Here is a 23,406-nt window from a genome sequence, read left to right as displayed (position 1 = left end):
ATAAGTGTAGCAAATAGGGAGCAAAAACAAGGCAAAAGGTTTTATTCTCACCAGTTTCATTTAGCATAATTTCAACTTTCAAATTATAGGAACATAAATGAATGTCCTACTTCTGTGTTAAAAGTACTTCACTGCTTTGTGGGACGTTGTGTGCCCATTCTTTACTAAATTTTCTTGGTCGCTGTTGCTAGGTAACACCGCTGACCTCCCACAGCTGAAAAAAGATGAGAGGGTTGGAGGGAGCAATTCGGCATTGTTAGCATTTGACTAATAAGGTTGTTGGGTTTTTTTTTTTAAACTATGTATGTAAGCATTTGTCCCCTTCTGTAGGGAATGTCATCGTCTATGGGAACACAATTGACACATACACCACGGTGGAGATGCTCTTGAACTTGGGTGTGAGGGGCTCCTACATCCACCTGGTGCAGCACCCACCCACCTCCATCATCACCTGCATCAACAACTACGCAGTGGAGGGCGCAGTGGAGGATGCGCTCCGAGCCGCGGGGGTGACCGTCTACCGGGATGCGGTCCTGGCTCAGTGGAACGATGGCTTGAACCCAGACCCCATCCACAGCGCCAGCTTCACCACACCCACCAAGCCCTTCCAGCTCCCTTGCTCCGTAAGTAGGTCCCCAGAACCTCACACACCACCTTTGGGGGACTTGGGGTCTGAAAAGTGGTAGGTGGTGAATTTATAGTCACAGGGTTCTTTTTCCCCTAAACGTTCAGATTTTCTATTGCTGAGAAATGAGCCACCCAAACTGAGTGGCCTAAAACAACAACAGCCATTCCATATTCTCTCTCGTGGTCCTGGGGCTGGACCGGGCTCCCCCAGCAGTTCTCCCTGGAGGTCTCTCCTGGGGCTGACGTCAGACTGGGGTTGGGGCTGGAATCGTCTAGAAGGTGTGTTCACCCACTTGTCCGTCTGCTGGTGTCAGATCAGCTTCAAGTGAGATTTTGACCTGAACACTTACAAGAGGCCCCTTCGTGGGACTGAACTTCCCCTCTGCATGGTGGCTGGGTTCCGAAAGCAATGGGACAGAGACAGAGAGAGAGAGACGCAGAGAGAAAGAGAGAGAGAGAAACGGCATATCTCCTTTCGTGACGTAGCCTCAGAAGTCAAGCTGCACCCTTCCACCGCATTCTGTGCCCTAGAAGCAGGTCACTAAGGCAGCCCACACTCAAGGGGAAGGGAACTGGACCCCGCCTGTTCCTGGGCAGAGTGTCAGGGGGGCGGCTTTGAAGAGGGCCCGCCCCACTGAGCGCTCCCCATGTCCCGGGTACCATGCTGCACACTGGCGGTGTATTCTGTCCCCTCCTCACAACAGCTCTTTCAAGGGAAGCATCCCCACCTTACAGACGAGAACACGTGGCTCCACGTCGGCTGAGATCCCAACCCAGGCCAGCAGGGCCTCAAAGTCCATGCTGTGTCGACCTCCTAAGATTCTGGAAACAGCAATAGGGGATCTTCCCCCATGATGTATGGAGAGAGTACTTTGCTTTGGGGCTTGTCACAGCTCAGCTCACACCCTGTTCAGGAGATGAGCAGAAGCCAGGAGGGAGGAAGAGGGGAAAGGGGCCAGTTGATGTGACGGAGAAGCAGGAGATCCCTCAGAGAGAGGGGGCTGCGGTCCGAGTGAGTGCTGGAGCTATGGGGGTCAAGGGCTGTGTTGGCGGTTGGGATAAAGGATGCCAGCAGCATCTAGTGGGCAAGCCGGCTGGGGACCCCCGTGGGGGCTCATAGCAGTCCCTCACCTGGCAGTAGGGGTGGGTCAGCCTAAGTCAGGGCTTCTCACCCAAGGGCCCCTATGGGCCACCTTCATCCCCCCAGAGTCTGGACTGGAGCTCAAGGCAGACCACCTGCACAGAGGGCGTTTCCCTGCCACCTGTCATTTCATTCTGATAACCCAGGGGGATTTCACATTCTGCTCTCAGTACCTTCATTTACTCCTTCACTCCACAAACATTTATTGGACACCTACTAGGTCTCAGGCTTAGTCCTAAGTGTGAGGGATATAGCAGTGAAAAAGACAGAAAAAGTTCATTTTATTTTAACATAAAAGTGACACCATCTACACATGTATGTCACAATACCTGTATAAGATAGGGAAAATCAACATCTTTTCACCAAAAGTTTCCTCCCAAAATGATGATCGTGGAAGATGTATGCCCAGGTTATCCTGGGCAACTCTGGGGGTGAACATATACCCTGCTTAGGGCGCACGGGTGCACGAAAACCTCCCCCAATATCCAACTGAATACAGACTCTGTAGCAGTCCCTGCTGGCCTTCACTCTCCTGTCCAGGTCAGAATTGGAATCATGGCAAGGACATCTTGCAGATACTCTCAACTGCCTTGATCCAACACACCTTCCTGCCCAAACTTCACCCTAAATGGATGAGTCGGACATTGGCCTGCTGTCCTCAGGTCCTGTCTCCGGCTTCCCCTGCTCTGCTCTGCACCATGACGAGGGGCCTCTACAGAGGACCCTCCCAGTCCGTTTCCCCTGACTCTCATCTGTGTTTGGCCAACAGTAGGTTGGCCAACCTGGCAGGAGATTAGAAACTGGAAGAAGGGAACAATCAGGGTATTTATCCCTCCTGCTCGTCAGCTTTGGGTGGCATCTCTGCCAGGGAATTAGGAGACTTTTGATGGGCACGAGTATATTCACGATCTTCACTGTGGCCATGTGGTCATGGTGTCGTGGGCTGAATTACGTGCCCCCAGAGAGATACGGTCCTAAGAACCAGTACCTGTGGATGTGACCTTATTTGGAAATAGGATCTTTGCAGTTGTAGTCAAGTACAGAGAAGGTCATCCTGGTTTGGGGTGGGTTCTAACTCTAATGATTGGTGCCCTTACATGGAGAGAGAGACTTGATGACAGAGAGGAGGCCCATGAGGAAGAAGGCCCCATGCTGACGGAGGCAGAGATGGAGTGATGGCAGCCACAGGTCCTGGAGCAGCAGGGATGGCCAGCGCCCACCAGCAGCTAAGGAGAGATGAGGACCTCTCTGAAGTTCTCTGTCTAGCTAGACATTTGTCAATTTTATTGATTTTTTTCCCCCCAGAGAAATGGCTTTTGAGTTTGTTAATTATCTCCGTCGTCTGTCAGTTTTCTCTCTCATTGATTTCCACTCTTAACAATTATGTTCTTTTTTCTGCTTGCTTTGGATCTACTTTGGCTTTCTTTATCTAGTTCCTTAAGGTAGAGCCTTAGGTCATTATTTGTAGAAGCATTTAAAGCCAATGTTCCTACTTCATATTTTCATCCACTAGGTACTATTCAGTTGGCATTACAGGAGCACGTGAGTTGTGTTTGAGAGGTCTGAGAGGTCTGTAACTCAGAACACGTGCTCCCACAGACAGTGTTGGATTTGCCGATCCGGCGTTCACTCTCTTCCACAAACCCCTATGTCCCAAATGTAACCGTAGCGTCAATGCCTACGCCAAAACCATATAAAATAATATGATAGAGGTACTGATAGTCTTTAAAACGCAGTAAAACAAGGGCTAGTATATGTATGTGCCCCGTAATAAAAGAGTCGTTTTCAGTAGGAGAAAAACTGGGTAGGTAGAAGAACTTTGCGGGGATGCTGAAGGGAGCTGCTGAGCATTAACGGTCCTGTTTTTCATGCATAATTTCAATTCAAATCAAACATCTTTCCTATTTTTCTGTGAGTGGGAAGTCTGTTTCTATAGAGATGGGAAAGGAGTAGAGGAGGGAAAAAAAAAGAGGAGTAGAGAGACAGAAAGTTTCAGAGTCAGGGACTCAGAGAAATATATTTTCCTGTTGTCACTGAGCAAGGTTATAAAACAGAAAAAATTTTAAAGAGGTTTGAAGGAAAGAAGCTGCCTGGATGGGAGTAATTGGGATAGGATTAGACATCTGAGTGAACAGAGACAGGGAAAAGGGCAAAGGCCCTGCCGGTTCCCTGAAGGAGAAGAAAGGACGGCATAGGGATGGTGGATCTGAGTCCAGTGCTGTCCAATAGAACTGTCTGCGATGGTGGAAATGGTCCATGTCTGTGCAGTCTAACATGGCAGCCACCGCCACCTGTAGCTTTGGGGCATTTGAAATAGGCCACCACAACTGAGGGTCTGGATTTTAGATTTTGTTTAATTGTAATTAATTTAGATTTAAAAGTATATAGTCACCCATGACTAGTGGCTACTGCAGGCTCATTTGTGGCTCATTCCTCATTGGCGCGCCATTCCTAGGTGTAGGGAAGGGCATGGAAGGGGGTTACCTCTGGCTCAGGACAGCTGATTTCTGTACATAATGGGGCAAGTGAGGTGGGTAGAGCTGGCGTGTGAAGGAAGCAGGGAGTGTGGTATCCACCAGTATGATGAGGACCCAGGTCATATGTCCATTTCTTACCATGCTTTTAATAAGGTGGCAAACTGTGTTTAGGTAAAGATAAAAATGATTCACCTTAGCTACTTCAGTGACAACTGAAGACTTAAAAACAGCTAACCTGGACTGCTTTAATGACTTAACATCAATACAGAAGATGATCTCCAGATAAGTACGAGAACGCATTAAAATTTGGGCAGGGAATGGAGGGGCCTGCAGGTACCTTGTAAATCTTCAGTGAGTCAGCATCTGCCGTCCCAGGGCAGGAAGCAACAAGGCAGGAGCCCAGACCTGGGGGGTACCAAGGCGGACGGGGCTTGCATCCTCTCTGGGGCGTCCTGCAGGAAGAGACAGGCTTTCTGGGTTTAAAGGGGCAGGAATGGGGCAGCCTGAAGACTCAAAACTGGACGAAGTGACCCCAGGAAGCAACCTGGAGAGACCTAAGTGTCAGACGCAGGAGAGGAAAATGGTAGGAGGCTGAGAAGGAGCGATTCGAAATGTCCGAGAATGAGAGGAAAGTGGTGTTTATGCATGTAAACCTCCTTACGGGGAAGCACGTGCTCTTGTGGGAGATATTCCACCACGTGGCACCCTCGCCCCTGGATGTCTAGATTGAGCAATTAAAAAAAAAAAAAGAGTGACATTGAATGATCTTAATTTCTTCTGTGTACCAAAGATACACACACCATTATGACATACTGTTTGTAGATTTAGGTTTTCTTGTGTGCCCCAAGTAATAAAATAGAGACTCTTCACCCTGTTGGGAAGGCACAGTGAAGAGTGATAACTAGAAATAATGTGATTGTTCACTTTGTAGATGTTCTTCAGCTTCTGTGAGAAGAACGTGGATTACGAAACATTCAGAGCCTGCAACGACGCGTGCCTCGTCTACGACGGCCGCCTTGTGATAGACACCAACTTCCACACCAACGACATAGCCATCAGAGCTGCCGGCTCCCTCACCAAGTTCTCCAACAGGTATTACTCGAATGAGTGGACTCACAGCAACTTCAATTCCAAGGAAATTGGCTTCCAGCTGGCAGCCGTGATGCTCAACCTCTTTGACCCGACCCTCGAGCCTGTGACTGAGCCGCCGGCTGACCTTGACCGCCTCATCCCCATGTACAGGGGAGCCAAGATCAAAGGTATGTAGTGGGCCACCTTCATCCCTGTGATGGAGCCACTGGTTGGATCTGGACCAGCCAGCCCTCCGTTTCCTGTAGCTTTGGTGAGGAGGCACCTGTGTCCCTCAGTGGGTTTGCACAGAGACACGGGAGGGCTCTCTTTTATGTTTAACTATTTATTATGGACTTGATTTTATCACATCAGAACTGATGTGCTAAAAATTTTCACATCAGAATGTGATGCTCACTTTTCATATAAGGAAACTGAGACTAGGGGATGATGAGTAACTTGCCCAGAGGTCCCTCACAACTGGTGTATGGTTCGATGCCCTGACATCTTACCAAACTTTCATTCTCAATATAAGTTGAGAGGTAAGGAGAACTTCCAAGCCTCCCAGGCTTTGGTCTGCTGTCTGGATGGATAAGCTAGACCATTAGCAGCTGTAAAACGGTCCAGTTTTATCCCCTCAGCTTTATTGACCCCTAAGGAGGTCATCATATGAGTGACACAGAACTTTCTTATATTTGGGAGGTGAGAGTTACCCTTGAAAACAGTATCTTTGAATGTTGTGGATCTTCTACCAGAAAAATGCACGTGTTTACAAAACTGTATGTTTACTTCCAGAAGGTTGATGGACCAACCCCCATAGTCATCCATGGACCCCTAGGGGGTCTGTGAACCCTAATCCAGTAAACAAAACATCAGGCTAAAGAGACACAAGCCCTGTATTGCAGTCCTTGTGTTTATCTGCCCAACTAAATGGCCTCCGAGAGGTCGTGATCTCCTTCTCACTCTGGATGAGACCTTAAGAAAGGTGATGGATGTGGGAAAGGAAGACAAGGCATGGGTGTCAGAGGCTGATCAGAGCTAGACCAGGCTCGGGCTTCTAGGGCAAGCTAGAAATAGTAACAGTTTCATAATATGAGTTTTCTAAAGCATTGAACAAGAACTTTGTTGATTTTCCTTATAACATTTACTTAGTATTTTGGTTACATAGTGGAGGAGGATGGAGAATGGGAACACCACGGCAACATTTGTAGACCAAAGTCTTGGCTGGCTTTAGCAGGCAGAGATGAGAATGCCACAAGTTATGGGAAATCAGGATGCACGGGATCAGCTTGGCACATCTTGGAACATTGGTGGCTATATTATGGGTTATAACGGCACATTCATTTTGATTTTATTAAATAAAATAAACCGCAGGGTGTTCCTTGCTAATAGAGGTACTTGAGTGGGAAAGTTTGAGTAGCATACACCATGGCAGGCATCTCTGGTTGTCCTGTGGTACAGATGTAAGCCCTGTTACCCAGTTGTTACCCGACTGAATTAAAATGTGGAAAACTTGCCATTTCCACCAGGAGGCATCCTCCCTGGGTCGTACCATTATCTGCATATCGCCAAGCCTGCCATCCCAACCCCATTGGAGGTACAAATGGCCCAGTCTGATTTTGTAAGTATTATTCCTGAATTTCATTTTACTTTCAAATATAACACTTTGTTTATGGGGGTAGGGGTGAAATTCTTAATTCAGTCTTTAGTGTAATGTATTGGTTCATGCATCAGAAAGCCATGTGGCAGTTTGGCCCCCAAAACGGCCCCCACTGACTCCCACCCCTTGGTATTCATGTCCTTGTATGGTCCCCTCCCACACTGACTAGGGCTGACCTGTGTGGCCAGCAGAATATTGTGGAAATGACAGTGTGTGACTTCCAAGGCCAGGTCCTGAAAGGCAATACAGCTTCCAACTTGCACCCTCCTGGGTCACTGCTGCCATATTGTAAGGTCACCCAGGTGGCCCTTCGGGAGGTTCACGTGGAGAGGGATTGAGGATTTCTGCGCCAGCCAGTCGTGTGATGGAGCCACCGTGGAAATGGTCCTCCAGCCCTAGTCCAGCCTTCCGATGATGCAGCCCTGGCCAACATCTTGACTAAAACGTACAGGAGACCATGAGCCAGAATCCCCCAGATAAGCTATTCCCAATTTCTGACTCCCAAAGACTGAGGTTATAAAAATGTATTGTCATTTTAAGCCATTTATGTTTTAGAGAAGTTTTAGGTTCACATCAAAAGTGAGAGGAAAGTACAGAGATTTCCCATATACCCCCTGCCCCCATTCATGCACAGCCTCCCCCATTGTCAACATCCCCACCAGGGTGGTACATTTTTTACAATTGATGAACCTCCATTGATGGATCAGTATCACCTAAAGCCCACAGTTTACATTACGGTCCACTCTTGGTGTTGTACATTCTATGGGTTTGGACGAATGTGTAATGACATGTACCCACCATTACGGTATCATTCAGAGCAGCGTCACTGCCCTAAAAATCCCTCTGCTCCACCTCTTCATCCCTCCCTCCCTCCCCTGCAACTCCTGGTAACCACTGATCTTTTTACTGTCTCCATACTTTTGCCTTTTCCAGAATGTCATAGAGTTGGAATCACACAGCATGTGGCCTTTTCAGATTGGTTCCTTCACTTAATAATTTGCATTTCAGTTCCCTCCATGTCTTTTCATGGCGTGATAACCCATTTCTTTTTAGCCCTGAATAGTATTCCACTGTCTGGATGGACCACAGTTTATCCATCCACCTCCTGAAGGACATTAAGCCACTAAGTTTTGAGGTAGCCTGTGATGAATCCATAGATAATTAAAATAACCACCTCTGTGGCAATAGGAAATTGCTTAGGGTCTGGGATGTCTGTCCAGGCCCCCCGGTTCTCCTGCCCTCCCTGGATGACACAGGAAGGGCCAGCGAGGTGAAGCTGAAGCTGTGTGTGCTTGGGGGTTGGGAGGGGCGTTCCCTGTGTTCAAGGTAACTGGAAAGGACACAACATGGTTGGTCGGTTGGTGAGCTTCTCAGGTAAGATTATCGGACAGTTGGTCCCAACTGGTGTTTGTTGTCAACTGGGGTTTCCTTTCTGGTGCTTCACGTTTGCTTTTTCGTCAGTGAGGAAGACACTGGAGGTTGCCTGCTTCCACTCCCATTTTCTCATCCTGAATTTTTTTGAGGGTTAATGATCTGACTAAGTTAAAATAAGCACATCTCCCAGATTTCCTTGAGAATGAGGTCAGCCATGTGGCAGGTCCCGGCCAATGAGATGTAGTAGAAGCTGCTGGAAAATTCCGTAAGGGGGAGCAGACTCCGGATGTCGCAGGCTCCTGGCCCCTCACCCTCTCTCTTCGGGAAGTCAGAATCCCAGCTCTTCCGTCGACTTCCCATGGACTTCGGACGAGTTACCAACTCCTCTGCATTTCTGGGGTTATTAGGGATCCCATATAAAGTAACACTGCCTTCAAGGAATAAAACAGGTGACCCGTCAGTGGTAGATGTTGTTAATTATAGTTCCAGAAAAATAATGAAACCTGGTTCTTCCAAGGAAAGGATGGATGCTGTGTGTTTAAAACTTATTTCCCTTGGGCCTTCCCCAGATTCTTTCAGGTGTGTCCTGTATCCACAGTCTGATGCAAAATGTTCTTACAAGTAAAGAAAGGACCGTAGCGAATGGTGCTCCAGTCTGTACTGCTGTGTAACAAAACTTAGGGACATGAAACAGCCATTGGATTCCGCTCACAGATTCTGTGGGTTAGGAATTCGGACAGTACACTGTGGGAATGGGTTCAAAAGCTAGGAAATACTGGACTTGGTTTCACACTGAACCAGATTCTTCAAGGACAGTGTGTGATTTCTGACATGCAGTGTCATTTATTTATCAACCACTGGTTCTCTCTCTCGGAATAAAGTCAGAGGAGGAGCGAAAGGGAGTTTTAGATAATGAGGGTTTTCATAAGAATGGAACTTGACTAGCTTCTTTGGCTGGTGCTGTGACAGTATTTGAGCAGGAACCCTGACTGTAATTAACCATTTTGCCAGGTGGGCCTCCTTTTTAATTAGTACAGAAGATCTAAACAGATTTTTTCCCCCATTTTATTCACCAAGAAAAAAAATGTAGGATGGTTCCAGGGCAATCTTTTGGATTTGGAATTAATTTGATTAAGTAAATTTGTTGCCAGAATGGTCAGGCAGTCCCCTAAATATGGCCTGGATGGAGAATGGAGCCCACGGGGCAGTATTTCACTAGAGAAACTAAATTACTGTTCTCACAGCAAATGTAGTACAGATGAATCTCATCAGACTCTTGTAGCACTCATGCATCGGGATATGTAAGTAAGGAGATGCTTTAGTAATTCATGAGGTAACCCGACAAAAGGAAGACAGGGGACCCCAAGTCGTCTACATAATGAACTGATCCGCAGATTCCAGTCCACATGCTTTGTTGGCTTATACTCCACGGAATAAACAAATTTGTCACAACAAACTCTGCCTGGGTACCATTAAATTTAAAATTGTGTATTCATCGTGGGAGCTGGGAACCTGGTTTCTTGCATGCCGAGTCTGATTACCCCTGGGTCTTTCGTTTGGCATGAATTCCAGAGCCATATTCCAATCTTTGTCAAAATCATAAAGGAGCTCAAAAGGATAATTATATTCAGGAAAAAAGGAAGAGACAAAAAAAACAACACATCAGAACCCGTTACTCTGTCAAAATTTTAAACTCAACGCCCAGATCTCCTAACAATTTATTCATATACTTAAAGGAAGAAACTAGCCACATCCCACAGAATTGGAAAGTGTATGAAATCATCATCGTCGTTAGCCCAGAATCCCTCACCGGGTGGCAGGGCTGGAAGCTGCCTTAAGTCCTTGTTTAGTGGAGTGATTTTCTGGAAGGATAAGCAGAAAGGGTCCTGGACTTCACTGGATTTTCCCATCTGTCAGCAACAGTGACTAGGAATGACCTCAGAAATTTAGATAAGTCTGCCCAGCCCCACAGGGGTAACTTGTGTCTGAGAAACCCATCTGTAGGCGACTTGCCTTTCATGTCAATGCAAACTATTTTGATGCCGCATGCCTAGGACGGCCCCCTGGTTATGTGATCACAGTGCCAGATCTCATTAACGATGGTCACGGTCACTTCCAGAGTCAAGATGTGCTGTCTTTGCACCACTGGGCATTTCTTTCCTCCGGGTGCCTTTAAATTCAACCTTTAAATTAAAAAGAAAGGCCAACTCCCCTCCACCAAATAAACAGACCCACGATGACACATCACTGGAAACGATGCTGACGACACAGCCCTTGTAGAACAGGGTGACCTCAGAGGGCGTGTGATGCTGAGACACCAGCCATGGAGTCACTGTGGCCCTCGAGTTGAGGTGCTCAGAATCCACTGAATCAGCCCGCAAATACAAGTGCTTGTGAGCAGAGGGTGGGATATTCAGTGAAACTCTTTGCCAAGTCAAAAATATTGTCAGCCACGTGGGTGGATCCCGAAATGTACCCCTCTGATGCCTGAGTTCCCTTCCTTAATCACTCAGCATAAAGAAATTTCAAAGAGGAAGAGGAGAGTCCACGACCTTGTGGGATCTGCTGTCCACTGAGGCCAGGGAAACCTGGTGCTAAAAGTATGCCAGAGCTGTGGCCAGTGCCCCCTCTCCCGGACCCCCAGCCGCCCTACCAGCAAGGCCAGGGAGCAGCCCCTCCCCCAGACACTCATTCAACTTCACCAAGGCACCCCTGACTGCGAAGAGGCCTCCCCAGGGTCAACTTTACTTGGTGGCTCATCATAGCAAACGCTATTTCTGAATTAAATACACACAGAGCTATGAAAGTGATGAACGCGCCCATTGCGAGCATCTCTAAGAATAAATACAAGACTTTAAAAACCATTTGAGTTTGGCACCAGCAGCTTTAGTCTTAGCCCCTTCCATTAACATTTTGTTAAAATGTTGACACAAAAACAAATAAATGATACCGCTTATTTTTATGAAAATAGAATGATTCTCTACAAATTATAAAACATTATAAATTTTTATACTATACTTCTATAGTATAAAATGTACTGGGAACATATTTTCCTGTTATGAAATAACTCACCAATAATTTCTATTGGATGCATTGCATCCAGATGTGTGCATATACCATTGTTGCGTTAGATAATACTTTACTCGGTGTTTTTTTAAACACTTTGCTATAGAGGTAGATTTCCTCTCTGTATCCACCCATCTCTATGATGCTGGACCTCGTGCACCTCCCTGGGGCGCTGTCCCCCACCCCCATCCTAAGCTGTGTTTGTTCTGTCCCCCAATCTCGTGCATATCCTTGGGGCTGGCCCAGGACTTACCTGGCATCCCTCCTGTATTTCTCACCTTGTGCCTTTATAGTTGGTTGGTTCCTCCTCAGGGCTTAGTCATGTGATACACAAACACCCACCAGTTGCTTCAATTTACTTAAAAATCCAGTTAATCCGTGTGTCCTTGTTTAGATAAAGTCCCCAGGGGATGTCCGGGACTCGGTAAATGTTTGGGATCAGTGCAGTTCAACTTGCCCTGGATTTCTAAATGCCACATTCAAGTTCAGAACAAAAGCTTAAATCTATATGCACTCAGGAGAGATTTACTGAGTGCTACTGTGTACTGAGTTCAGAGTCCAGAGGCAAAGTCTGTGGGTTCAGCCACCACCAGCCAAACCCAGGTTTGTCCACGGAGGTTCTGTTTGTTGCTGGAGCCGGTGGGAAGCGTGTCTCTGGCTGGTCAGTCAGTGGCCATCGGGGGCTGAAATAGAAAAAGTGGTCATGACTGGGGTAGAGGGGCATCTTTCCTTGTCATCTGGGTTCACGTGGTGGTTTAGCCAGTTTCTAGGGGACATAAAGCCATGAATCTACACCTTTCACAATTTACAAACTAACAAGTAGCCCACAGAACGGTATATATATTTTCCATGAACTTGAACCTTCTTCCCAGGAACAGACCCTACCAAACAGGTGAACCTCTGCAAACCCAGCTGTCAGGGATTCACCTTTTTCCTTCTTTCCTTTGTTCGAGTAGAACTTTAAAAACTGAAATTCCTTTTGCGCACCTTTGACTAGGAGGTTTTTCTCAAAATGGTGCTGTGAAAAAATTAAAGTTAACAGTCTTATGACACCGCGCAGGAGAGAATAGACCCAGTTCCACCTACTGGCTGTGCCAGGTATTGAATTACGGAGAATTGACCGTAACCTAGCAACTAATTTAGAAACGTGGAGCGATATAATCACAGTGTCAAATACCCTGAGGAACTTTCAGTCATCACATTCAAACACGTGGTTTCTGACACGCACTTATCTTCAGTCGAGTTTGGTCAATATCTACTACTGTGATTTGCAACAGGCGATAAGCTCTAATCCGTCCATTATATTTGAAAAATAAATTGCTATGATAAAGTTCCCAAAGTCCAGAAATGTTTCTAACGTTGTTTTTCTGATGCACTCCACCGCGCCAGGGTTCAGAAATAGTAACAGGTAACGTGAAGAACGGGACTTACTTCCGAATCCACACCAACAAGTACAAGATGGTGGAAACCATCACGTGCCTTTCCAAAGTGCCTTTCCCTGCCTCCAACTACATCCGCCTGTTCGGCCAGCACGAGCAAGTCCTCAACAACCTGTGCGCTCGATACAAGGACGGGCTGGTCCCAGACCTCTACAGGTGAGCTGGGCGTTGCCCTTTCCCGGGGGTTATGGGGTGGGGGGAATGCAGACACAAGCCATGGATGTCTTGTGAATGAGGGAGGGGTTTTGTGATGCGCCAGGAAGTACACGGGAACCCCTGGAAGAAGCTAGAGCTTCTCAACAGTGAAGTGTATCAGACCCACCAGCACTGGAGAGGCCCACGGAGAAGAGCACAGGCTCTTGGTGTGTCCACAAGTGGCTGCACGGCCACGTGCAGGCCTGGGTCCCAGACGCATCCGCGCACGGCCTCCACGCCACAGATGATATTCAAGTCTCTCTTGAGACACAGGCTGCTAAGAGCAGTGGTCAGAAACGTAAGAGGTCGATTTGGGGGCAGGATGGAGGTACCTGGTCCTGGGGGGAGTTCCAGCACCACGGACAGGCTGTCTGTGACCCCAGCCGCCTCCTCACAGCTCGTGCTCAAGCAGAGGGGGCGACCGTTTGCCTAAGACGTTGGGAAGGAATTCTGCTCCAGCAGGTTGGCTGGACTAGGGGCTCTAGATCCCCAAACGGAGCAAGTCAGCACTCCGTTTGGGGCCCTGTTTGCGAGCCTGCTCATGGCAATGCGTGTAGCTGGAGTTTGTGTGTTTTCCCTGCTGTATGGTATTCCGTGTGTGAGATAACTGTGTCACAGCTCATCCGTCCATTTTCCTGTCGATTGATGTTCATATCGTTCCAGTTTGGTGCCATTGGCATCGTGGGCACACCTGTGCAGGAATGTCTCTCGGGTGTACTAGGTGACGCCCAAATGTTTCCCACGGTAGTGGTGTCTGTTACCCTCCCTCCAGCCAGCCGTGAGAGCCCTCCGCAGCCCTGGCAGTCCTCGGCACTGTTCAGCTTGAACGTTTGGCCACCCTGGTGGTGTGGAAAGGTGTCTACCCAGGGTTTCAGTGCTCCCTTTCCTGATTTCTTTTTTGTGTGTGTGGTACGCGGGCCTCTCACTGTTGTGGCCTCTCCCGCTGCGGAGCACAGGCTCCGGACGTGCAGGCTCAGCGGCCATGGCTCACGGGCCCAGCCGCTCCGCGGCATGTGGGTTCCTCCCGGACTGGGGCACGAACCTGTGTCCCCTGCATCGGCAGGCGGACTCTCAACCACTGCGCCACCAGGGAAGCCCCCCTTTCCTGATTTCTAATGCAGTTTAGTGCCTTTTCATTTGTTTGTGGGCCATTCATGGTAGTTTCTGGGGAAAGGCCTGTTTATGACATTTGTCCCTTTTTGGGGGGTGGTGGTCGTCTTCTCTTACTAACTCACAGGAATTCTTCGTATATTCTGGATACAAACTTGGTTGTTTTACATTTCCTTCATATGTCTTCTTCCATTCTGAGGCTTGTCTTTTCACTTTCTTTATAGTGTCAATTAACAGATATTCTTCAGTTAAAAATCATCTGTCTTTTTCCCGACATCTTGGATATTTTTGTCCCCTTGCTCTTCTAATAGTTGTACAGTAACCTTGTGACGCTCCATGAAAAGCCCCACTGGATTTGATAGGAAATGCATTAAACCTTAGATCAATTACATAAAGTTGACATCTTTGATATTAATTTTAGTATCATAACATACTAGTTAACCCTTGAACTATAGTGTCAATATAGTCAAAAGTCGAAAATCTGAGTATAACTCACCTTCTGCCCTCTGTGTCTGTGGTTCCACATCCTCGGATTCAACTAAGGGCCGATCAACCAAGCATGGATCGTGTAGTACTATAGTATTTACTATTGAAAAAAATTTGTGTGTAAGTGGACCCACGCAGTTCAAACCACAATTGTTCAAGGGTCAACTGTGTAGATCTTGATTTATGTGGGTCTGTTTAATATCTTTCAGTAAAGATTTATCATTTTCTCCATCAATGGCTTGCTTAATTTTTGTTTGATATGATCCAAAGTTCATTATATTTTTATTGCTGTTGTAAATATCATTTTCTTACTGATTGCTTCTATATAGTGTATAGAAATGTGCTTTTTTATGGTTTTGGATTCTGCAACTTTGCTAAACTCCCTCATTCATTCAGATAATTTACCTGTAGATTCTTTCAGATTTTCCACACAAAAAAATTATATCATCTGCAAATAATGCCGGTTTTGTTTGTTTCTTCTTTTTAAATCTTTGAAACTTTTATTTCTTTTTCCTGTCTTACTTCACTGGCTAAGATTTGTGGTAAAATTTGGGATAGAAGTAGTGAGGGATGACACCCTGGCCTCATTCTTAATTTTAAAGGGAATTCGTTCAATATTAAGTGTGTGACGTTTGCCATACATATTTTTGTAGACACCCTTTATCAGGATAAGGAAGTTTCTTTTTATTACTGGCTTGCTAAGCATTTTTATCATGCATGGATTTTTATTTTTTCCCAGAAAGAGTACTTAACTTTTTTTTTTTTTTTTTTGCGGTACGCGGGCCTCTCACTGTTGTGGCCTCTCCCGTTGCGGAGCACAGGCTCCGGACGCGCAGGCTCAGCAGCCATGGCTCACGGGCCCAGCTGCTCTGCAGCATGTGGGATCTTCCCGGACCGGGGCACGAACCCGTGTCCCCTGCATCGGCAGGCGGACTCCCAACCACTGCGCCACCAGGGAAGCCCAAGAAAGAGTACTTAACTTTTGAAACCTTTTATGTGTGAGGATATCTTCCTATATGTTTCCCATTATAAACTACATTTTGATAAAGTATCAAATTCCTTAATCATAGGCTTCCCCTCCTCAGATCTTTGTAGACATGACTCCAACATTTATTTAAAATAAAGAAAAATACAGGTATTTAGAAAGTGAATTCATTTGTTCCTCAGCTTGTGGGTAGGATTTTATTGTGGCTCTCAATTGTACGCAGAATATTTGAGTTAGAGGGGAATCAGTTGTTCGTCAAAGAACATTTTTATGGGAGCTATGTATTAAGAGTCTTCTCTGAAAAGAAAATATTTTCACATTTGACCAAATTCAGTTTGTTTTTCCTGAGAAGAGATGCTGAAAGAGACAGACTTTGTGAGCTCGAGACCACTGGTCTGGGCACAGCTGTTAACTGAGGACAGTAATAAGTTTAAAAGTGAATTTGATTTGCTAGGAGTGAATATTTGGGATGGCAAAATGGGACAACACTGGCTATTAGGACGTGCCAACTGACATCTGTAAGAAAGGGGACAGGGGGATGGTGGCTGATCATGTTCTAGTGTGGTACCCAGGGCGCTGCCAGGCCCCGCCCATCCCTCCCGGATGCCTGTCAGTGCACGAGCAGCTGCGGCCACGTTCTTTTCAAGTGCCACGAAACGCTGCCAGGGCCCGTGCTGACTCTTGGCCCAGCACTGCTCGCCCTGTCTGTTGTCAGACCAACTGGCAAGGCTCTTTCCAAGCAGGCAGGGTGAATGGTTTAGCTGATTTTGGCCGAGATATGATTACCGATTGTTTCCCTGACCTCGGCAGCACCAGTAACATCTCTTGTTCAAATCTGGGTGCGTTTCCATCTGTTGCGTCTGGGGGTACCTTCCTCCAGGCTGGGAGGGCTGACCGTTAACCAGCCGCTCTGTCTTCTGCAAGACAGACATGACCTCAAGGTCAAGTTCCTCTCTGGGTTCAAAGAAACCCTCTGGATCCTTTCTCTCCACTTCCCTCGATCTATTCTCACCCCATCAAGGGCCAGGACAGAGGAGGTGCTGGTGGCCCCAGTGGGAATTGTGGCAGCCACTCAGGCAGACGCTGTAGCGGCCAAGGCCTCACCAGCCGTGTCTCTGGCTGCCTGCGGACAGGCTCACTTGGAGCCATTTGGGGACACGTGGTGGCTGCCGAGCAGTCAGCCGCTGTGATACCCAGGCCGACAGCTGTCACAGGACAGCAGTGCCGCTGAGGGTCTGGAGCCAGGCTGGCTTGGATTCTACCTCTGTTTCATCCTTTGTTTTCCCCTTGGCGCTCCAGTGCAAACCACTGGTGATGGAGAGAATAAATTCACCACTGGTGACTGTGTGTGTGCGTGCATGTGAGTGTGTGCCTGTGAATGTGCGTGCCTTTGTGTGTGAGTGTGTCTGTTAGTGTGTGTGAAAGAGAGAGAAGTAAATTGATGGGTTGACGGATTTATCACTTCGGAAAAAGAATGGAGTCCCTGTAATTTATCTGTTCCTTTCTGAACCAACCAGCATTTGAAAGTCACATAACAAATGTGTTACAAAATGGACTTTTCCGCAATCTTCCCCTCAGAGCACCTGTGCCCTGCGGTGTCCCACGTACGCGTGCACACGCCTGTCACAGCCCCTGCAGCTCTCGCCCACCCCCTCTGACGATGTCTAGAAGGGGCCGCTCCTTCCCTCCACCTGCTGGGCTGCTTCACCCTCAGACACTGGGGCAGAAGCAGCTTCCACGGGGGTGCCAGGAAGTCGGAGATGGGAACCGTGCGTGGAGAGGAAGGGGAGGTGGAGGCGGGGCCCTGCGAAGTCCCCATCACGGGGCTCTAACGAGGCCTGTCCCCTGTCCTCCCTGCTTCCTTACCTATGCCTCATCTTCATGTACGCCGCTTAGCGGTGACCCTGCAAAGAAAAGCTCCTGCCTACCGACTTCCCCCACACCATGGCCTTAATTAACAGTCTAGCATCCTTTATCCTCACGGCGTGAATAGGTCTTGCCCTGGCTTCTTTGTGTGAGCCCATCAGATACTCATAAACCTTGATTAAATCACCTCTTCTCACATCTTAACGTGTTCAGCTCTCAAAGGCTGCCCTCGCCCGGCCCTCTCCTCCTGCGAGCGCTGCGTCCCCCTCCATGCTTCCCAAATGCTCGGATGCCTATTTTTAATGGCTAAGTGCTGCTGTGCACAGTGTTCTAAATGGGATTTGAGCAGGCCCTTTAAAAGGCTGCCGTTACCTTTTTGAACCACGTAGCCCAAGGAGTGACTCCCTCAGGAAAGCTGCCGTGCGCTATCGCTGTCTTCAGAGAAGCCAAGTAGGACGCTGCCAGCCTGCGCAGCCTCCTAATTCCCTTATTAGACTCAATTGGAATCATTTAATCATGACTTAACGTGTTTTTCAGTTCCCCTGTGGTCAGTGACCTTGTGCTATGCCCGGTAGGATATCACACACTAAATACTAGGTGCCCATTTTTCCAGACTTATCAAAATTTTATTGAACCATGGCTGCCCACTCCAACTTGTCAATTTTTTGGTGCATACCTAAAATTTGTTGGCTAATAGTTCTCCCAAGATGCAACTTTCCCTGTTGACTGCTTACCGAGTCACCCACCTGCCTTTCTGGAGACCCTTTAGATCAGTGTTCCTGTCCATCATTCACTTCAGATAATGCCAATTCCATTTCATAGCCTTATAAAGAATCCTTTTTCAAGTGATTTGCTAAAATCAAAATCCATCCTCTTGGGACTTCCCTGGTGGTCCAGTGGTTAAGACTCCGTGCTCCCAATGCAGGGGGCCCAGTTTCGATCCTTGTTCGGGGAACTAGATCCTGCATGCCACAGCTAAAGATCCCACATGCCACAATGAAGATCCCTCGTGCCACGACTAAGACCTGGCACAGCCAAATAAATAAGTAAATAAATAGATAAATATTTTTAAAAATCCATCCTCTTCATTTTGCTTCCCCGTTATTTAACTCTATTTCTCCACCCTTGTGCATGTTCACACACTTTCACCTGGGGCTCCTCACTGGTCATTCCCTGGCCTCGTTGATCCAAGAGGCATCTCCTTGCCCACTGGTTTTCTCATACGATCACGTTGCATGTGAGGCTTAACCCATGTCTTGGAACATCCCTCATTACTGAGACGGTCAACCTTAGGTCTCAAAGTATAGACCAGTGAAGGGGCCAAATTCCATTTAACACAACCTATGTCCATTTTTATTTGTAATATTGCTCTGACTAAAAGACTAGGATTCTTTTTTTCTAGTCTATGTCATCTCCTTCCTTCCCACAGTGCCATTGTATGGCATTAACCTTTCCTGGGATGAAGGGCAAGATTGTTTTAAGCGGTCCTGTAGTCATGGCCAGAACGTGTCCCTTCAGACATTCATCCCAAGATGATAACATGCAGGAAAAACAAACGCAGGCGGGCACACGGTCAGGGCTGAATGTTAAGGTAATGACCCTGGAGCAGTGCTTGGAGTCTGGAGCTTTGCTTTTTCATCTCTTATCCGATGTGTTCCAATAATTTGCCTCATTCGTCATAAAATTATAGTTTGGCATGTTATCTCAACATTTATCAGAAAGGCCTGGATTGAGATTTTTTTTATCTCAATTTGAGGTATCTGGAAGGTACATTTTCTTATTTCAACTGCCTCATTCTCATTCGTGTTAGTGAGAATCTTTGCCTTGAGGACAGTGCCCATAAGTGAGTGAAAGAAAAGTGCGTATCCCATCTCACAGCCAAGATTCATTTCAATGTTAAAGGCCTTTATTAATGAGAATGTGTAAAGACTCATCAAGCACATGCAGTGCCCATTCCCATCAGTCTAAAGTGAAGGATGGGGGCTTCCCTGGTGGCGCAGTGGTTAAGAATCCACCTGCCAATGCAGGGGACACAGGTTCAAGCCCCGGTCCGGGAAGATCCCACATGTCGCAGAGCAACTAAGCCCGTGAGCCACAACTACTGAGCCTGCACTCTAGAGCCTGCGAGCCGCAATTACTGAGCCCGCGTGCCACAACTATTGAAGCCCACATGGCTAGAGCCCGTGCTTTGCAACAAGAGAAGCCACCGCAATGAGAAGCCTGCGCACCACAGTGAACGGTAGCCTCTGCTCGCCGCAACTAGAGAAAGCCTGCACAGCAACAAAGACCCAATGCAGCCAGAAATAAATAAGTAAATAAATTACTTTTAAAAAATAAATAAAGTGAAGGATGAGGGACAGGAATTCACGTTTCTTCACCCGCCTGGTTCCATGTGAATGCCCCTGTCCTTATGTCACCACCTCTGAGCAGGCATCACCATCTCCTGAAACGGAGGAGCTTGACAGTCTCCCTACTATAAAAGAAAATGATTGCTTTCAGTATCTGAAGGGAAACAGAGATATTTAAATCACATCTTAGTACCTGGGGGACATACCTGCAGCGCAGGTATCCAGCATCCTAGACACCGTGCTGCAGTGTGACCTGTACGCGGGACAGTTCACGTGATGTGGGACACATAACTCACATATGCGTCTGTTGGACCACATCTACATTATTATGAAAAATTTCAAACTTTTCACCTAGCTGTATAAAAATAAACACTTCATGGCGAAACCACCACTGCCATCTGTAAGCTCTAGATAGCCCCCCATCTCCACAGCTGCCGAACCAGCCACGTTTCTGTCACGCTTGCCCATACACTCGTGGTATATATCCTAAGGTAATTTGGTGTGAAAACCCAACAGTGCGTAAGAGTGAATCCTTACTTCTCCATCCTAGAGTGGAAAGGACGCTAGACTGAGATGGGTTCAATTTCTGCACTGTTGTTTATTAGCCTTGCAAACTTAGGCAAGACATTTAATCTCACTGAGCATCCTCTTCCTCATTTCTGAAGTGGAGATATCACCAACGATCAAACTGCCCACATCACAGGATAAAAGCAGATGATGATGCGGAAGTATTTAAAAGACGTAAAGTAATCTACAAACGCCAAGTTTCGTCATTACTTTAGCTCAAGTGTTCACGTTCCCTCTAAGTCCATACTAGCCTTCATGGAGAGGCAGACTCTTTCAGCCTTTTACACAGTTTTCCTTCTCCCTCCCAAGTTAATACAAATTTAAGGAAATACGGTGCTTCTTTTAAAATCAAGTAAGCAAATGTTTTAAAATTGCATTTATATATGTGCTTGCTATGTCCTGTTTTAAAAATTATCTTATTGGAGGTACTCGTGAAATTTCACGTGCTTTTTTTTTTCAGAGTCATGCTCTGAGGGAAAAAAAACCTGGGGAGAGGTCATTATCAAGAATTAAACATGTGCGAAATCAGGTGCTTTATTCAGAGTTAGTGATGTATGAAGACTGTACCTCCCAGGGCGCTAAGAGCAAAGGAGTGGGTCACACGTTTCTGTATAAGCAACACTTAAAGACGATTTCATTTCAAGACACTGCCACCAAAAGCAACCACGTAGGCTCTGAATAGCATCTAAAATTTGGAATTATGAGCTGTTTGAGTTATAAAGTACATCTAGAATCTAATATCATATAGTTTTAAAAATTGCTTCAGAAAATTGTTTCACGCATTGTGAAGAGTTACCAACACCTTAGATCTGCACTGTCCAATGTGACAGCCAATTGCCAGGTGTGACTTTTAAATTTTAATTAGGATTAAAAAAAATTAAAAGCTCAGCTCCTTGGTCACACTTGCCATGGCCTGCGTACTCAACAGCCACACATGGCTAGTGGCTACCATATTGGATAGCACAGAATAGATGGCATCCATCATGGCAGAAATTTCTACTGGGCCGTGATGGTGTAGGCCAGTCACATTCATGGACGTGGTAATGAGTGGTGTGGAGCAGAGCATCTCTGGACAATCATTTCCTAAAATGCTAATCACCAGGCCCATTTGGTTCTGAATCCCTGACTTGCAGTTGTGGTAGCTCAGAGATGGGTGCTCAGTGAAAGCCCCGGGGGGGAGAAGGAGGAAGTGATATCTCTCTATACCTGCTTTTGTGGGGTCAACTGGAAAGGAGATTCTCCCCAGATCACATGCCAAGGGTGGACAGAGGGGGAGCAAGGACGGCGTGGGAGAAGGGGCGGGGCAGTCGAGCTCCCTGGGGCCCTTAGTCACACTAGGGGCTTCCTTGTGTACAGTTCAGCTGACCCCACCCCAGCCAGCCCACACTTCCTCACCAGTTATCCTCAGCAGACTCAGTTACTAACATTCTAGCCCTTGTCAGACCCCAGGTCTTGATCTGGGGCTCAGCAGATCTGACTGGTATGTTCAGAACTGACTAGATGCCCTCTGAGCATCTTTTCAAACTTTTGCTGCAGGAACTAAAGTCCTGTATAGATTTTCTTCCTCCTTTCCACCTGGCGGCCTGTGGGTCAGAGGTATTATTTATGAGTCTAAAATAATAGCTGATGAGCCAATGGTTATCTCCAAGGCTACCAAGTTGCTTTAATATAAATACCTCTTTACCAAGCTCCAAGAAACAACAGAATTGTTCTATTGTTATTGGAATTGTCAGCATAAACACATTTCAGAAATCTTTCAGTCTACTGAACTGTGAGAAGAAACTGGCCTGCCTGCCTACATTTTTTATGGCCCAATAACGCAAAAAGATGCTCTAAAGCCACCTGGGCAGAGTGGAGTATCACACACGCGAATCTCTCATCCCCCTCCCTCTAGACCTGGATCTTTATATGTTTCTTTTTGAGGATTCTTTTGTACATTTTTTTACTCTGTAGCATTTTCCATTACAAAAGCAATACATGTTTGTTATATAAAGTTTAGAAAAATATTTTAAAAGCTAAGTAGAATACAAAGTCCATACCTAATCCCACTACCCAGAACCTATTTCAGATGACTGAGCTATACGAGATGAGAAGAGTTGAAGAGTCACTGCTATTGGCTCCCAGAATTAAGACCTGCAACAAGCTTGTGGACGGTCCACAGACCCCCTCTTGTGACCAGGTGCTAGGAAGGACCTTAACTGTGGTCCAGCACGCTCACCTCGGAGATGAGAAAACGAAAGCGGCAGGGCTGGCCGTGGCTCACAGCCACGAGGGTGGCATCAGGGACATAAGAATCAGAGTCCCCTGCCTCCAAGTCCAGTTCCCTTCATACAGGACCAGAGGAGCACATTTCCCGTTGTGCAGTGACATCATTTAGAGAAAGCACCTGCTTGGAACATGAAAATAATTTTGCTTCTCTGACAAAATACCTCAGGGGATGACCAGGATGATTCACATGTGGAGGAAGAAAACATTAGGACTTCTGTTTGTATTTTTATTTTAAGAAAAAAGGAGAGCAATCAGGCTTTATTCGTATTTGAAGCACAAATACTGGCACCCTCTTGGGCCAGATGAAAGACAGATGTGTGTTCTACATGGACTCAACACATCGAGTGTTACAGGGGGATGTCACAGCTTAGAGGGGTCAACCTTATTAGTGAACTTGGAATTACTGCAGTTTTTGCGTGTCTGGTTTTGTGGATTTATAAATAATGATCTGGTTTTAGCTAAACTAACATCCACAGCATGGGCAAGATCATTTAAAGGACTCCTCCAAAGAAACCACAGATTGAAAATCCTGGGAAAGCATGCATGCATAAACCAGGAAAAGGCAGAGCTGACCTGTCTCCAAGTCCTCAGACGGGATCTTTACCAGCCGTATTATGAGTAAGCACAATGATGAATCCTCAATCAGGGTTCAGTTGCAGACAGTAGAATCCTCTCTGGCTAGTTCAAACAGAACGTGATGTACTGCCAGTGATAGGTGGTTTATAAAAT

At 46.7% G+C, this 23,406-nt stretch overlaps 1 protein-coding gene across 1 annotated transcript in view; it reads left to right on the top strand.

The window, feature by feature from the left end:
* Positions 1 to 23,406, top strand: part of CFAP61 (cilia and flagella associated protein 61) — a 264,938-nt gene that overhangs the window by 205,990 nt on the left and 35,542 nt on the right. Inside the window, exons 22-25 of the mRNA XM_032604424.1 lie at positions 331 to 623; positions 5,177 to 5,504; positions 6,843 to 6,934; positions 12,803 to 13,008. Of these exons, the coding sequence (XP_032460315.1) occupies positions 331 to 623; positions 5,177 to 5,504; positions 6,843 to 6,934; positions 12,803 to 13,008 (919 nt within the window). The remainder of the gene's footprint in view (positions 1 to 330; positions 624 to 5,176; positions 5,505 to 6,842; positions 6,935 to 12,802; positions 13,009 to 23,406) is intronic.

The sequence above is a fragment of the Phocoena sinus genome, chromosome 15, assembly GCF_008692025.1.
Source record: "Phocoena sinus isolate mPhoSin1 chromosome 15, mPhoSin1.pri, whole genome shotgun sequence".
Lineage (NCBI taxonomy): Eukaryota > Metazoa > Chordata > Mammalia > Artiodactyla > Phocoenidae > Phocoena > Phocoena sinus.
The sequence above is the reverse complement of the archived record's forward strand: the minus strand, read 5'-3'. Positions and strand labels throughout refer to the sequence as shown.